Below are 16,010 nucleotides of genomic sequence, written 5' to 3' on the forward strand. Positions count from 1 at the left end.
CCTCACAATACAAAGGTCCTGGGTTCGATCCCGGGTCTCGGAGTCTTTCTGTGTGGAGTTTGAAGTGAAGTGAATTATATTTATATAGCGCTTTTTCTCTAGTGACTCAAAGCGCTTTACATAGTGAAACCCAATATCTAAGTTACATTTAAACCAGTGTGGGTGGCACTGGGAGCAGGTGGGTAAAGTGTCTTGCCCAAGGACCCAACGGCAGTAACTAGGATAGCGGAAGCGGGGATCGGACCTGCAACCCTCAAGTTGCTGGCACAGCCACTCTACCAACCGAGCTATACCACCCAGTTTGCATCTTCTCCCCGTGACTGTGTGGGTTCCTTCCGGTTACTCCGGCTTCCTCCCACCTCCAAAGACATGCACCTGGGAATAAGTTAATTGGCAACACTAAATCGACCCCAGTGTGTGAATGTGAGTGTGAATGTTGTCTATATGTGATGGCCCTTTGATGAGGTGGCGACTTGTTCAGGGTGCCGAATGCAGCTGAGATAGGCCCCAGCACCCCCGCGACCCCGAAAGGGACAAGCGGTACAAAATGGATGGATGGATGGATGGATAACATTTGTTACATTTTAAAGGAAACACAAAACTAAATTCATTATTATAACTACCGGTGCTTTCCAACCTTAATTTATACAAATGTAACTAAAATTACGTTATTAATATGAACAACATTATTGTTACAGATTCATACATAAGTCAAGCAGATATTGTGTTTTTATTTTAGGAAAAAATTAGTGTGTGAATGTGAGTGTGATTGATTGATTGAAACTTTTATTAGAAGATTGCACAGTTCAGTACATATTCCGTATAATTGACCACTAAATGGTAACACCCGAATAAGTTTTTCAACTTGTTTAAGTCGAGGTCCACGTTAATTCATGGTATGAATGTTTTCTGTCTGTGTTGGACCTGTGATGAGCTGGCTGCTTGTCCAGAGTGTACCCCATCATCTGCCCGAGTGCAGCTGGGATAGGCTCCAGCACCCCCTGGCCACCCTGAGATGGACAAGCGGTAGAAAAATGGATGGATTGATGGAAAATGTCATGTATGATAATATATTTGTTATATTATTAGATAATATTTCATGAAAATGTAATACCATTGCATACAGAATGTTTTTTTTTCAGTCAAAAAGGTACTTTGATGCATATTATGTCCAGGCTTTTGTGGACCACATAAAACGATGTGGCAGGCCAGAACTGGCCCTCGGGCCTTAAGTTTGACACCTGTGTTTTTAAAAGCATCCATGACAGAGGCCAAACAAGCATTACTGCTGTGTGCCTCTGCAGGCAGCGTTGGTCTATTCCAACTTGACTGTGTTCCCCTGGGAGCTCATTTAAAAAAGAAGGAAGAAGAGTATGTCTGAACAGTTGTGAAGAATCAGGGAAACCCCGCAGCAGAATTTAGCTTCTCCACGAAGGTCTTCCAGAGAAAACAAAGGGGATCCCTCGGATATTTGGCTCAGAAAGGAAATAGTAAAATGTGCACTAAAGCATAGAAGCAATTATCTATTGACAGTGCTTAGGGTGAATTACCTGCTTCATTACACAACTGCCTTAAATCAATAACTTCCTTACAGGAGATCTGAATGCACAGTTGGAGATTGATTGGATTATGGGCAATTTGTACGTCAGTAGATCACAGTTATTCCAAGCAATATAAGGGGACAAACTAAATGGTAAGAAAGGTAAAAAAGTGTCACTTCCTTACCTTTGATGTCCTTACCGAAGCCCATCGAGGAGGAGACGTTCTGGCCATAGCTGCCAGACTTTTCCTTCATCACATCGTCGTCGCTGGACATGTCGCAAGGGGAACTCGTCTTTTTCTTTCTCTTTTTGTGGCGCGGTGGTAGCTTTTTGGGGAAGGCGAACATTGGAAAGATTACCAGGAGCATGGCGGCGGCGCACAGGAGAAAGCCACTCCACCTGAAAGAGGCCGATAAGAGTTAACGATTAAAAAAAGGCGGCTTGAGTATGTGTGTCATATTTACCAGTTGCCAACAAAGCGAGGGTCACTCTGGTCGATGTTGACCACCGTTTTGGGGTCCACATAGAAGCCGATGAGGACACCTCCGAGCAGGTAACCGGCGGCAGGACCCAAAGCTCCCATCACATACATGATAGCTAAGGGACAAGAAACATGTAAAAAAAAAAATTACCTAAAAATGTTAATAAGCACCTTGTTGCTTATTTACCAGTACTCCTATTTATCAGCTTCCTATTGACATACTTGCCAACCCTCCCGGATTTTCCGGGAGACTCCCGAAATTCAGCGCCTCTCCCGAAAACCTCCCGGGACAAATTTTCTACTGAAAATCTCCCGAAATTCAGGCAGAGTTGGAGGCCACGCCCCCTCCAGCTCCATGCGGACCTGAGTGACGTGTCGACAGCCTTTTTTACACGTCTGCTTTCCCACAATATAAACAGCGAGCCGGCCCATTGACGTTATAACTGTAGAATTCTCGAGGGCAAGTTCTTGGTTTCTTATATGGGTTTATTGTTAGGCAGTTTCATTAACGTCCTCCCAGCGCGGAAACAACACACAACAGCAGCAGTCACGTTTTCGTCTACAGTAAAGCAGTTTGTCTACCGTAAACAGCAATGTTGTGAAACTCTTAAATAGGACAATACTGCCATCATGCATATGTGACAATAACATCTACGGCTCTTAGAGATTGCAAAAGAACGAGGAAAATACAGCCATGGCGACGCCGACGACGAGTAAGAGGAAGAAATACGTTTGTAAGTTCCAAGCCGCAGCTGCAATTGGACCTGGATAGCCTCCGGGAAGAAGTAGTGGACTACCAATTGCTTGACAGTGAAGATCTTCCTCAGGAAGCAAAGATTGACCGGTTTTGGGCCATGCTAGGGACAGATGGAAGATTCCAGACTCTAGTGCATTTGATGAAAGCACTTTTGTGCGTGCCAAGCAGCAATGCATCATCAGAGAGGGTGTTCATTATGGTTCCAAAAATAGTGACAGAGAATAGAACAAGGATGGACAATTCAACCCTTAACTCAACAATGAGTAGGAGTGTTATGTGTGTGTGTATATGTGTAAATAAATGAACACTTAAATTCAAGTATTTCTCTTATTTATATATATATATATACCCCTAACGTCTTAACCACGCCCCCGCACCACCCCGCCTCCCCCCCACCCCCCGAAATCGGAGGTCTCAAGGTTGGCAAGTATGCCTATTGAAAATGTTTTTGTTTTTTTTAAAAAAAACAAATACGTTGGTTACTGATTTACTTAGTGGAAAATGTGTGACACCATTTCGCTTTTAAGCTAACCATATTTATTGGCCATATTAACCATAAAAATAAAATCTTAATTAAAATATTTATAAATGATAAATGGGTGGTACTTGTATAGCGCTTTTCTACCTTCAAGGTACTCAAAGCACTTTGACACTACTTCCACATTTACCCATTCAAACACACATTCACACACTGATGGAAGGAGCTGCCATGCAAGGCGCTAACCAGCACCCATCAGGAGCAAGGGTGAAGTGTCTTGCTCAGGACACACCAGACGTGACGAGGTTGGTACTAGGTGGGGATTGAACCAGGGACCCTCGGGTTGCGCACGGCCACTCTTCCACTGCGCCACGCCGTCCCAATAAAAACAATCTTTAATAGAAAAAAATGCTTCGTTTCCCACAGATTGGTGATCTATTTGTGACGGCAGCGGCGTGGCATTGGCGGTGTCAATATGATACAATATATTTGCATAACTAGCTATGATGCATGTAATTTTTAAAGAGGCTTATTTTTATTACTACAATTTAACAGGCTGCACTTTGTACACAACATTTACATTCGGGCTGTCTTAAAATGTGTGTTGGGAAAATAAATTGATTGCATTTTTCGTGTCTTCTTTAAATTTTTGTGAAATATTTTTCTATGCAGACAAATAGTTTTTAGAGAGTAACAGATACATTGCAGTTTTAGATGTCACTTCAATCAATCAATCAATGTTTACTTATACTTCAGACTTCCTTTGAGCACTTGGTAATTCCTGGTGTGACATCCCATCTCTAAAATCATTTGGCGTGTTTTGATCACCCACGTTTCTTGATATAAAAAATCCATTTGTCCGCAAACAATAATTATTTCCTCTATTTAGTCAAGTTTGATGTCCTCTTGGCACTATGCGCCAGAGGAGACCTTACAAACTGGGGTATAGCCTTTTTTTTAAGTGGAAAAAGTAGCAAATTAGATATTTGTTCTTTATTGAACGAAAATATTCCTTTTTTGAATTTATTTAATTTGGAACGTGCACCGGATTATAAAGGCGCACTGCCAATGAATGGTCTATTTTCAATCATATTCATATATAAAGGCGCACCGGGCGCATTAAAGGACTCATATATATTTTTTTTCTAAATTGAAAACACTTCCTTGTGGTCTACAACATCACGTAGTGGTGGTTATTTGGTCAAAATGTTGCATGGATTACGTTTTACAGATCATGTCATTAACTGTTTTAATGACATTCAAACTTAATTTAATTTAATAATTGAGCAGCATCTCCTCATCCGTCGGAAATGTGTCCCGTGAAAAAACATCCGATAGGAACTCTCTAATAACTAAAGTTCCTTGGGTGAATAATGTAAACTCACTGCACCGGTATGTTTTAGCGCTTTCATAGCAGATATAAGTAAGAACTTTACAGTACTTTATATTAGAAATGTCAACGAGAAGATATATAAGAAAAATAAGCTTTTCAATTACTTATCGCCATGGACTACAAAGGCAGACACACACAATTTTTCAAGACTTGCACACATCCCAAATACAGATCAACAGGTACCAGAAGGTAAGAAAAGTTTTTTTTGCATAATATTGCGAAACAAAACGCCAGACAATATGTCTTACCTTATACACACACTATAATAATATATGTTGAAGCACAGTGCAATCCATCAGGCGGTGCAGCTTCATAGCTTACCAAAGTCGTACTAAAAAATGTTCATAGATTGAGCGCTGTGTGTAATGTTCTATATTTTCAATAGAACATATAAAATGTTGGTGTTTACTTTAGTCATATTACAGTCTACACCTATCTCTTGACTACCATTATATTTCAGTCTATACGTATCTTCTATGTTTGACTCAGGTGCGTCGCCAGACATATTTCACTGGGGCACGTGCCCCACTGTTGATCTGCAGTGCCCCACTAAAAATTTCACCAATATAAAAAAAACGCTTCAGAGTTTTAAGTCTACATAACATAGACAACAGCGCATATACTACTTAGTATGGTAATTGATTGCTACTGTATTCACTCCACGAAACAGTGAGCACATGGCTACTTAATATGGTAATTTATTCACGTGTGGATCGAGACTTCGGTTGAGAGAGAGAGAGAGAGAGAGCGAGAGCGAGAGAGAGAGAGAGAGAGAGGGGATTCAAATCACTACGTGGGGTAGGTGACGTTAGCCAACAACAATTTGTTAATTACAATATTTTGATTTTGATTTGACTCAAACTGTAACTCTTAGATGGATTTAAGAAAGTTATTCGCCCGCAGCAGAGAAGAAGCGAGGAATGAGAGATGTAAGTGAAGTCCTAGCTAGCTAGGCAATATCATTGTCTTAAGTTGATGCTAAGTTAGCTAACGTTATTCCTTGTATCAAGACAAACATATTCATTTGCTGTACGAGCTGTCGGGGGAATTTCCAATGAACATGAAACATAATGTTGGTTATTGTCTGCTGGTTCTGCATCAATGATGATTTGGAGTAAGCATGTGTGAGTTGAGTGCTTCTCAAATGGTTTATCTTCAGGAAGAATAACATTTTTCCATATCATCAAGTCGTGAGCCAATTTTTAAATCATTCAAGTTTATTTCACAGAAAAACAGCACAGTAGACTTGTCTTGTTAATCGGTGCGACTTTGACTAAAATAATCTTGTTTTGTCACCAGAAAAATGGCTACAGCTAAAGCATCTGGTATTATTTCCAGAAAAAATAGTAACATTTCTGTATTTTTTTTCAGAAAGATGGCTGAAAATATCGGGTTTTGTTGCCCCATTTAGATTTTTTTTAAATATATTTCCATGTCTGTCCTGAGTCCTCCTCCAACATGTTAGTCGGTTTGCCTTTTGCCAAAATACTCACTAATAGTCACTAGAAAAAAGGCTAAAAATATATAGTTTTGTTGCCACAATTTTATTTTTTTCTCCCTAAACTTTTTTTTTTTCATGCACACATCTGACTGCGACTCACTGAAAATGACACACAATCCACTTTTATGTCACGACCCAGCAGTTGGGAACCACTGGTCAACTGTATAACAGTTACTGTAATATTTCCATGTCTGTCCAGAGTGATTGACCACTTTGCAAAAATGAAAACGAGACGTTACAGTTTACTTCTCAGAAAATGATTCCCTGAACAGACACACAATAGTTGTTCATTTATTCTATTACTGTGGCTTTATTGTTTTGTGTATATTTTATAGTTTTGTGTATCTGAAATAGGATTAGTCACATTGCCATAAATGGAAATTAAATAATATAAAAGAACCCAGAGATGTAGGGGTACTTTATTTTTTGTTTTACTTTTGTAGATGTTAAATTTGCAGATGATTACTGCAATATATATTTCAAAAAGATTCATTGCTCTTCCTTTTTGCTTCTACCAGTAGCAGTTTAGAAGTCTGGAGTAAAAAAAGTGCACAAGTAGGTCAAATGCATTAGTTAATTTCAGGTGGTTAATCAAAGATCCATACAACATAATCTGATATGATTCCATAGTTTAAAGCACTATTTATGTATTTTTTATGATAAATAAGTGCTAAAAATGTTTTTGCCTGCGCGCTTTGCACGCTCACATGAATTATTTGTGCCCCAGTACAGTATTAGGTCTAGTGACGCCCCTGGTTTGACTGCCATCTACTAGGGTTGGGTATCGAGTACCGAATATCGATTGGAACCGGGACTAACTTTCCGATTCTCCCGGAATCGTTCAAAAGTTTAAATTTCGATTCCTAGTGACGACCGGAAAAAAATAACGAGTCCGCCGACCCGGAAGAAGAAGCCGCTGAACACCAACGAAGAAGCGCCCACCGCCGGAAGTGTTAGCATAGCCAAGCCTATGTAGCCGAGCGAGTCAGTCAAACATGTATAGCGGGCGTCGGTCGAAAGTGTGGCTTTATATTACTAAAAAAAAAATGAAATATCGGCAAAATGTAACACGTGCGCAGGACTGTTTTGTGCTTAGGAGGGTGCACGTCGAACATGATGAAGCGCCTCCGAGTTCATTTAGTACAAATAAATGCGTGTCCCGTATTCGACAGGAGACACTCTCTGTCCAGAACGCTCACGCATCCTGCCTGAGAAGGTGGATATGGTCATTTTCCTAAACAAGAACTGTCTTTGATTTTATACTGTACCTGCTGCTAATCTGGACTGGGTTTTGCAAGTTGTTTCTTATTGTTTATTTGCTTTTCTGTGCCAGGTTAGCCCATCAGTGGGAGCACAGTAACATGTTTAAGTACCTGCAGCATCATACACTTGTGTGTGTAAATGTGTTTTCATGAAGTTTCCTGCAGCATCATACAATTGTGTAAATGTGTTTTCATGAGGTTTTCAAAAATAAAGCTCTCTTGATGAAAGTGTACCCCTGTGAAAATGTATTCATAATTTATAATATTTATATTCAAGTTAATAGATTTGATATTTATATTCTAGTTGAAAACAGCCCTGTGAGGAATTTATAGTAAAGTTCATAAAAAGTTAATAGAATTAAAATTGATGGAGAATGTCAGACTATTTAATTCAGAAAGACTGTAGGTTAGCTAGCTCATTTAAAATATCCAAAACTTTTCTTTCTTTTTTTAAAAGAAAGAATCGGAATCGAGAATTGTCAGGAATCAGAATCGAAACAAAGAATCGGAATCGTTCGAATTCAAACGATACCCAACCCTTACTTATTATACCATGTACCAAATAAAATAGATTTGAGGTATGTAAGCCCAACCAGAATTATTCCTTATATTGGGCGCACTGTTGAGTTTTGAAGGGGAAAAAAGGCATTTAAGTGTGCTTAATCGTCCGGAAAATACGGTATATGTGCTAGAGAACAACACACCCATGTGATGTTACTGACACCGAGTAGCTAGTCAGTATACACTACAGATTTATTTATCTTAAAAAAAAACATGCCATAATTTTGATTAACAAAATCTAACAAATCAGATTCGACTGTAAAAATCCTTCATCAAAGACAGCCCTAATCTACATAAATTATTATTCGTATCTAGGTTTGAATATAGTTTGGCAGATGCGGAAACAGTCCTTCATATTAGAGATGAAAAAACGTTCAACTTGAGGTTGTCTGATATTCTACATAACGACGTTACTGTAAAACTACACAAAGTATATACACAAATATATACATCATTTGTACACAAATGTACAAATGATAGTTTGGTAAACTGAAAAAAGTGATGCATCATATAGATTAAAGGTTGGCTTTAATGTCAATATCTTAATGTTAACATACAATGGATGAGCCTGCAAAAAAAGTAAGATTATGTTTGTCTTTTTAGCGGAAACCTAAAAACCAAACGTTTTTCTCACGTCCAACTGTTGGTGAACCAGTGCCACACAACTGCCAAATAATAAAACAGAATATCCATCCATCCATTTTCTACCGCTTATTCCCTTTTGGGGTCGCGGGGGGCGCTGGCGCCTATCTCAGCTACAACTGGGCGGAAGGCGGGGTACACCCTGGACAAGTCGCCACCTCATCGCAGGGCCAACACATATAGACCAGAAAGATCCCGAGCCTGGATTTGAACCCAGGACTGCAGGAGCTTCGTATTGTGAGGCAGACGCACTAACCCCTCTGCCACCATGAAGCCCAAAAAACAGAATATATTACAACAAATAAACAATTATTGATAACATTGTTAATCAGTGCAATAAAACTAATAGAATTGTATTATTGTAAGTATATATACATAACCAATGTATAAATTAAAATTATTATCAAGCATCTGTGTGCTTTTTAAGCCCAAAACCTACTGAAACCTTCTGCCTCTGAAATAAAAAAAAAAAGATCCCCTTACACTATAAATAGAAATTCCACTGAAAAAGTTATATGTGCATGAAGGCTACGTGAATCAACATGACCAAAACCACAGCGTAGACTTTGTTAGAGACCAACAAGTGGATTTGCTTATGAGTTATTCTCTCAATTAACTAGTCTTTTAAATTACCCCTATGCAGAAAACATCGGCAATGTCATCCCTGGCTGCTTTCTAAGCAGCCCAGAGGCAATTTTTCATAACTCTTGTAACATCCGAGCGCTGACCTGAAAAAGGTCTTGCGTCCACCTTAGGGCGCCTCGGTAGCTTTTCTATGCCAAACACAAGGAGCGCATGCAACATTAAACACCCCAGGTTAGCCAATAACACATCGCCACAGGAAGGCAAAAACTCATTAAAGTTAGAAACCCTAGGTCGGACAAGTGGGGGAAAAAAAAGACCCCTGGGGATATTCAGCAAAGGCACAAGTCAAAGCCATTTAGTAGCTAGTAGCTGGGGGGGAGGTTAACTTTCCATAATTACACCTGGAAAATTACTGCAAGTTGTCACGGTGTAAGGATTAGCTCTTTTTGGGGTGGGTGCACATTTTTAGAAATGAAAACCCCTCAGCCATTTACAGACTCCATTTTTTTACCAGGTAGAACAACGAACAACCTTTTGTCATGTCTCAAAATGCACGCGTTGCATAAACGAACACTTAAACTTTCCCCAGATGCCAGCGGAACATCTCCTTGATAAAGCCACATTACATAACCAGTCCATGCATATAATTAAACACTTCCCTGCAATTACAATGTTTATTTTTGTCACAGAGGAAGTTGTGTATGTTATGTATGTTTCCTGATAGAATTTACATATGTCACCATTACACTCACCAGTTCTTTGTTAAGATAAGCGTGATCACTTTTTATTAGATTAAATGGTCGTTGGACATTGCAATTAAGTGTTTAATCAAGCTCAAGACAGTTATAAAACAAATATATCATTTGTCTGAGTATGATGCAGTGCACAAGGAAAGGTATGTGCTAAATAAATGTCAAGCATTGGTTTGGAAAACACAATGGAAGTTTATGTATGCATGTGCACACGTTTTATTGCCATAAATCCACACGGGCAGAGACAGCAGGTGTCTCTCCCCCCTCCTGGTTCCTTCACATCTCATATACAGTAAATCATCTTTAAAACTCCTCCTTAACTGCCGTCTCTCATATCCCGAGTCAAAGCGTGGCCGCAGTCAGAATGCTTACACAATGTGGCAGGATATTAGCGGGGACAAACTATTAATAAAATTTTGTGGGCACGCGTGGCAAAGGGGTCCTGTATCTTTTTATCTTTGGGAGTAGAAAAATGACCTACGGGCACATAAAAGAATTGATGACAGTCCGAAATAAAATTGGGTGGAGATGAAGACCGAGTAGACTCAGCTAAAATTGGATTCAAATGCAAGATATGGACTAAATGTATTCGGACATGCCTACATGAAGTAAAAGGAAAATATAGTTTTGGATAGGGTTGGGCGATATGGCCTTTTTTTAATATCTCGATATTTTTAGGCCAAATTGCGATATACAATATATATCTCGATATTTTGCTTTGGCCTTCAATGACCACTTGATGCATATAATCACACCCGTATGATGATTGTATGTGTTTACATTAAAACATTCTTGTTCATACTGCATTAATTAATGCTACTTTTAAACTTTCATGCAGAGAAGGATAAATGATAAATGATAATTGGGTTGTACTTGTATAGCGCTTTTCTACCTTCAAGGTACTCAAAGCGCTTTGACACTACTTCCACATTTAACCATTCACACACACATTCACACACTGATGGAGAGAGCTGCCATGCAAGGCGCTAACTAGCACCTATCAGGAGCAAGGGTGAAGTGTCTTGCTCAAGACACAACGGACGTGACGAGGTTGGTACTTGGTGGGGATTGAACCAGGGACCCTTGGGTTGCGCACGGCCACTCTCCCAAAACTGTATTTATTAAACAGTTAAGCAGTGGCACAAACATTCATGTCATTTCCAAAACAGAAAGTGCAAGATTGTCAGACATTTTAAGTGTCAAATAAAACTAAGCTGCATAATAGGAAATCAAATAATATTCGTCCTTCGCTATGTGGTAGGTTACTACGGACGTTATGAAATTCTCTTCATTCTCTAGCAGGTGACTTTTCCAATGATGCCCCATATTAGCAGTGATGCTACTTTTTATAGCAACGCTTGAGCCGCATGCTTGACTTATTACGGTTGTCTATTCGACATATTCCCACTTGAAGCCAAACCACTGCCAGACGATGGACCCCTTGCTGTTTTTCTTGGGAATTAATTCTTCCTTCATCCGCACCTTCTTTCTCTCGTATTACCACTCGCACGGCTCTGCTAGCATCACAACTAACGTTACCCAGTCTGCTACCTCCCTGCTTCGCGAGGGCGTATACGTATGTGATGTATAATGTGACAGTATGTGACGTGTGTAAGAAGGTGCGCCTGCTTGTCTGTGAGAAGGAGACACAGAAAAGAGTGGGAAGAGCCTGTAGTGTAATGCCCGCAGCTAAAACCAACTGTGTGAGAATGTATACTCGAATATCACGATATAGTCATTTTCTATATCGCACAGAGGCAAACCCGCAATTTATCGTATATATCGATATATCGCCCAGCCCTAGTTTGGGAATCCTTTATATGTGGTAATTTATGTTCACTCATCCATTTGATCATTTTGAAGAACATCTATATTCTGGTACAACCCTTGGTTAATGGGTAACAGTCAGGACTCTCTTGCGCAAAACCAAATTTTCTTACTTATTGGTACCTATTTTTGTGGATTTGGAAAGCCCCAAAAATGTGAAATCAAACAATGGAGGCATTGCAAAGAGTTTTATAAAAAAATATTGCCTTCTTTCATACTTTTATACGAGCTGTTTGAAATTTGCCCAATTTGTGACGTCAGCGGATATGTCCATATTGTAGAAATGTACCCAAAGTGCTTTGCGGGAATCCGCCATTGTAGTCCGAAGCTGTAGTCAATAAGCTTTTTCGTTTTGGCTATTCTCTTGTTGTAGGGCAGACTGGCTCGTACATGCAAATGCATCCTCCCTGGTTTCCATTTATCATAGAAAGAAGTGTATAATTCGAAATAGGGCTGGGCGATATATTGAATACACTCGATATACCGTGGGTTTGTCCGTGCAATATAGAAAAATGACTATATTGTGATATTAGAGTATACATTCTCATGCAGTTGCTTTTCGCTTCGGGCATTACACTGCATGCGTTTTCCACTCTCTTGTATCTGCTTCTCACAGACACATAAAACAAGCGCATCTTCTTACATACGTCACATGTGTATACACCCTCGAGAAAAGAGAGGTAGCGGCATGGGTAATGTTAGCTGTGGTGTGAGTGGTAGTACGAGAGAAAGAAGGTGCAAATCTGGTAACAAATGAAGGAAGAATTAATTCCCAAGAAAAACAGCGGGGAGTCTATCATCTGGCAGTGGTTTGGCTTCAAGCGGGAATTTGTCGAACAGACAACCGTAATTTGTCAAGTGTGGGGCAAAAGCGTTGTTACAAAAAGTAGCATTACTGCTAATATGTAGCACCATTTGAAAAGTCACCCGCTAGAGAATGAACAGTGCTTGAAACTCTGCATGTCAACATCTCCGTTCGGTGCCACACCAACAAAATGCAGAGGCAACCATTTCCACATCAACAACGTATCAAAAAAATAGACAACAACAGAAGGAAATAATGTCCGCAGGAACCTAACACATAGCGAATGACAAACACTATTTGATTTCCTAATATGCAGCTCATTTGTATTTGACAAGTATTGAAATATCTTGTGTGAAATCATCCACAAAAGTGCACTTTATTTGTTTTAAAACTATTGTAGTGGCGTTCTGTACAAAAAGTGCGCTTAAATTTAGTGATGTTTTGATCTGTCATCTTAGTGACATCATGTACAAAAGTGCAATAATACCTTTATGAAAGTGACGTTTTTGTTAACACGATTAAGGTGTGATAACACAAGCATGTTTAACACATATAGATTACTTTGTTTCATGAGGACAAGAATATAACTTGGTGTATTACCTGATTCTGATGACTTACATTAATTTGGAATCAGACTGTAGTGCTGATAACGTCCACATTTTCGAATGAAGGAGAAAAAGAAGTCATCCTTTTGTCCAATACCACATGAAAGTGGTTCGTTTTTGGCATCTGATTTGTCCAGCTTCCATACTCATGTTTATACATTTTGCAAGAAATACATTGGCGGCAAACTCTGTAGGTTGCTAACTTGTGCACGCTAGCTTTCTGAGACTCTTATTTTGTTAGCGCAGGCAGGATGAAGAAGGGCTTTTATTGTGAAAACAGCAACTGTGCAGTCTGTCTGTCTTTAGGGTTTTGACAGCAGGTACGGCTGGAGAGTGTTGAAAAAAAAAGTGTTTCTCGCCTTCCTCTCGGTCATGTTTTTTTAATAATCTGACAGCAGCCAGCTACATCTCAGAAGACCCTTGGGTGCCGTGAATGTCAATCAAGTGATGAAAGTGACGTCATAGTAAAAAATTGATGATCACAAATTTTTAGGTTTATTTTTTCAATGCTTGGTTTGCGATCGACTGACATCCTCCACGATCGACCGGTAGCTCGCGATCAACTTAATGGGCACCCCTGCTGTAGAGGCATGACAGGAAGTGGAACTGTCTTACGAAAAAGTAATGCATCTACTCTACTGCATATTTAAAAATGTTATGTTTTTTAAGGTGCAAAACACCTAAGCGGTACGGACGTTGACATTTTGTGCACCTTTTGCAATTGGATAAAAACTGTCCTAATACCCCATCAATCGTCTTAACGGCGTGTCCCCCATCTTCCAGCGACTGCCGTCTTTGCCCCATCCTGTCCGCCCGGCACCCGGACCGATGCTGTTTAGAAGCGTTGCCTTGTGAATGAAAAGACCTGAGGCCAAGCTGAAGGGCGACTGGGGCATCGATGTCAAATTGACAGATGTGCTGGCACAGCAACGGAAGCACTCGAGCACACACACACGGTGCAGTGGTGGCGGTGGCGTCACGGAGGAGCACGGGTGGTGCATGTCAATGAAGGAAGCCCGCCTTGCCACAGGCTCACTTTACTCAATTACACAACAGACCTTCAGCGGCAGCTCGTGAAGGACAACACATTATAGGCGGCAAGGTGTGGCTGGTGCACGAGTGGAGGTAAAGGATGAGGAGCTCTTTACTATGTCCTATTATGTTTTTGCTGCTTATGTTATACCCAGTCAGCAAATGCACGGCAATTGGAGGCTGACTTTCAACACGGTCATTTTGTGCTGTTCTCCGCATTGGACTCACATGAACAGATGCAGACTGAGTGCAGAGAGTAAGAAGAATTTGTTTACAGCAGGAAGTGCAAGGCTATTCAACTAAACTGTTCTGGGGCCACATTATCAGAAAGCTAAGGATCTTCCTACTCTTCACCAAATGGCTAGCATAGATATAGTAAACTTACATAGTCATTAGGCACGGACCGGTAACCGGTTTTAATATACAACCCGGTAATAAAAAGTGACATTTTCTCTCACCTATTCCGTTATTTTCAAATCCGTAACTTTGCTAAAACAAATAACAGCTCTTTTCCCTGGAGGCCGTCTTGATCTGTAATAGACTCAATTTTTGGAAATCCCCATAAATCAGAAGGGCATCATTTTTAAAATGTATATCCTAATTTCCCATCTTAAAGAGACAACTCTTGACAAAATGTGAAAAGACTGGGAAGCAGAATTTGGAAAAGTTTTGTATGACAATGAATGGAAATCTGCATTGATACAAATAAATGATCGCACATCTTGTTCAAAGCTTAATCTAACACAGTTTAAGGTTGTCCATCCATCTCTTCTACCAACTCTAAACTTTCCAAAATGTATGCCAATAATGCAGAAACATGTAATCGATGTCAATTGACTCCTGCAAACGTGACAAAGTTGTTCTGGTCCTGTCCCAATCTGAAAGAGTACTGGATTAATATTTTGAAACATCTTGCAGATGCACAAACTTTTAAGTTGATGTCTTGTGCAGAATTGGCTATTTTTGGAATTACATCAGACTATCAAAACATTAAGCAGACTCTTAGGGATAGTATCGCCTTTGCAACCTTACTAGCTCGTAGAAGGATTTTATTGGAGTGGAAATCACAGTTTGCCCCCACATCCTCCCTATGGCTTAAGGACCTCATGTTTTATTTTTAGATTTAGAAAAAATTAAATATAATTTGAGGGGTACATCAAAACAATTGGACTTGACCTAGGGCTGTATGATTAGTTACATAGCTAAATTAAAGACTCTATAGGATAAATGTGACACTCACTGTTGACAATGAACCTTTCCGCTTCCCTCAATTATTTTTTTGTTGTTTTAATTCAGTGACACTTCTGTATGCTTGTCATTTTTTTGTTTTAGTCAGTTCGTTTGATTTTCTATCTGCTTGCGGTGAAGAGGATGGCAGTACGTTGCTACCCACTGTGACTGAAATATAGGACGGGGGGGGGGGTTATTTTATTTTAATGTTTTTTGAATTTTTTATTTTTTGGGGGGGTTGAGGGGAAAAATTGTTGGTTTTCTCAGTACCTGTAATATGATTTCCCCATGAAAAGAATGAATAAATTATTTTTTTTTAAAAATTGAGTTTCAAAACCACTGAAACATTCCTTCATACCATCTGTACGGTGTAAATTAAAGTTAGAAATCCTCTGGGGTGCGTGTGCATGCAGCGGCTATATCAGGACCCCAGGAAAATATATACATTACCTGAGGTAAAGATTTAGCAACAGTACACTATTAATAACTTCACTTTACCGTTTATTTACAAATACAGTAATTCAGTTATTCATTGTCATTTATTTGAAATAGATATGC

At 39.6% G+C, this 16,010-nt stretch overlaps 1 protein-coding gene across 3 annotated transcripts in view; it reads right to left on the reverse strand.

The window, feature by feature from the left end:
* Nucleotides 1-16,010, reverse strand: part of LOC133569486 (solute carrier organic anion transporter family member 5A1) — a 107,649-nt gene that overhangs the window by 29,400 nt on the left and 62,239 nt on the right. For 2 of the 3 annotated variants that reach the window (XM_061921863.1, XM_061921864.1), the window contains exons 4-5: nt 2,006-2,138; nt 1,726-1,940 (exon numbers count right to left, since the gene is read on the reverse strand). In XM_061921863.1, the coding sequence (XP_061777847.1) occupies nt 1,726-1,940; nt 2,006-2,138 (348 nt within the window). The remainder of the gene's footprint in view (nt 1-1,725; nt 1,941-2,005; nt 2,139-16,010) is intronic. The other variant, XM_061921865.1, reaches the window with a different exon arrangement.

The sequence above is a fragment of the Nerophis ophidion genome, linkage group LG15 (genome assembly GCF_033978795.1).
Source record: "Nerophis ophidion isolate RoL-2023_Sa linkage group LG15, RoL_Noph_v1.0, whole genome shotgun sequence".
Classification (NCBI taxonomy): Eukaryota; Metazoa; Chordata; class Actinopteri; order Syngnathiformes; family Syngnathidae; genus Nerophis; species Nerophis ophidion.